The 1,914-nt window shown below is 44.5% G+C and overlaps 1 protein-coding gene across 1 annotated transcript in view; it reads left to right on the top strand.

The window, feature by feature from the left end:
* The window catches only part of RBP7 (retinol binding protein 7), a 13,772-nt gene extending 12,620 nt beyond the window's left edge, over positions 1-1,152 (top strand). Inside the window, exon 4 of the mRNA XM_069079356.1 lies at positions 909-1,152. Within this exon, the coding sequence (XP_068935457.1) occupies positions 909-959 (51 nt within the window). The 3' untranslated portion in view covers positions 960-1,152. The remainder of the gene's footprint in view (positions 1-908) is intronic.
* The last annotated feature ends 762 nt before the right edge of the window (positions 1,153-1,914 follow it).

Here is a 1,914-nt window from a genome sequence, read left to right as displayed (position 1 = left end):
CACACACACACACACACACACACACACACACACACACACACACACACTGTTAAAAATCCCTGCCATAAAGACAGATTGCTGTATAGGCTACATGAAAACAGAATGGAAAGCTTTCATCTAAATCACAAGATGGTTATAACAGGGTGTGGTGGGGGATGGGAGGTTGTGTCTCACCTTCAGTCCTCTGGAGACAGGGCTATAGGACCATAGCTTCTTCTTGTGACTTCCTTGGTATGAGGAGGGTGTCTCTCCCTCCATCAAAAGGGAAACAGCAATTGTTGTGGCCTTATACAGTTGCCTGAGGCCCTGAGAGGTTGATTCCTGTGCCCAGAGTGCCACAACCAGTATGTGGCAGAGGTCCTGCTGATTCTGAGGGTAGTTCTGTCTCTACTATGTCTCTCCCCAACTCTTCTTGCCATCATGCATATCTGCCATTGTAGCTCAACCAAAAATGAGCATTTTAAAGGCCCTACTATGCGCAAGGCACTATGCTAGGTCACACTAATATTATGCTTTAGAAATATCTTCAATTACCTCCTCCAACCCTAAAAAACAAAAAACATGCAGTCTACAAACCCTAAAGTCACAAAATCCTGTTGCAATGTTATACAACCCTGTGATTGGCCCAAAGAATCTTCACGGCTATTGAGGTTTTTCATTTATCCATTGCAGAAACAATTAATGGTAGGTAGGAAATACCTTGTAATATCTTTTGCTCAGCTCCCCCAGAGCTCCTGCCTAAAGCCTATGGTGCTTTGGTACAGAGTCCCTTGGATGGTGGCCCAGCTTGACGAGCTGGTAATTAATCCAAGATCTCTGGGAAGAGATTGTGTTCTTCCTAAGTGCTGATCTCACCCTTTTTTCTTCCCTCCCCCAATCCCCTTCTTCCCTTCTGCATCTGACTCCAGGAAATGTTCTGCGAGGGCCAAGTATGCAAACAGAGATTCCAGAGAGCCTGAGGGAGAAAGCCAATGCTGAGTGTGCACATCCATCCTGAGGAGACCTGTAGCTCTTACTGAGTTGGTGCCAAACAACCTTGCAAGGGCTCTGGAGCAGAAGACTCACCCCCTCTTCTCTCTTTTTATTAACTTTTCTGGGGTACAATGTCACAACCTTAGTCTGACCAGTTGCAATAAACTTTTTTCTAGACAATTCAGTTGTTATTAATCAACAGAGAAGTCCAAAGGGATCATAGAATCATAGATATAGAGGCCAAGTGGCCCAACCCCATCATTTTACAGATGAGGAAACTGAGGCCCAGAAAAAGGAAGAGACTCATTCAGAGTCACACATGAGACAGAGGTGAGATTGGAAACCTGGTTCTCACACTCCCAATGAGACTCTTTGTATTTGTTGCTCAAATGCCTTTTTTGGTAATTTCTTGGGTCTTGACAGTAGTATTGATTCATTCCCACATACCTGGATCTTGGGGACCTCCATCCTCCATTCAAAGTCTCTCTTCCCTTTCCCCATCTTTCTACTTCTCCCTGTCTATACATCCCTCTTTGTCTCTCTCTCTTCCTATGCATGTGGTTGCAGGTTCAGAGGTCTCTCAGCCAATCAGGAGTCTTATCTCCCTACCCATCCCAAGGATCACTGGGCTAGCCCAAGCTCACCTAGGTGGGGTGCTACATTCCAAATTATCTTGCATCTATTTTCCATATACCTAGTTATGAACATGTTAGCTCCCTTTGGTAAATTGTAAGCACCTAGAAGAATTGTTTCATTCTTGTTTTTGTATCCCAGCACCTGGCATTTATTGTTGTAGTTGAGTCTTATCAGTTGTTTCAGACTCTTCATGACCCTATTTGGGGTCATCTTGGCAAAGATTCTGGAGTGGTTTACCATTTTCTTCTCTAGCTCATTTTACAGAGGAGGAACCTGAGGCAAACAGGATTATGTGACTTGCCCAGG

This window comes from Petaurus breviceps, unplaced genomic scaffold (assembly GCF_028583685.1).
Source record: "Petaurus breviceps papuanus isolate PSGF00001 unplaced genomic scaffold, PetGlider_PUasm1.0 91041, whole genome shotgun sequence".
NCBI lineage: Eukaryota > Metazoa > Chordata > Mammalia > Diprotodontia > Petauridae > Petaurus > Petaurus breviceps.
Note: the sequence above shows the minus strand (reverse complement) of the source record. Positions and strands in the feature narration are given on the sequence as shown.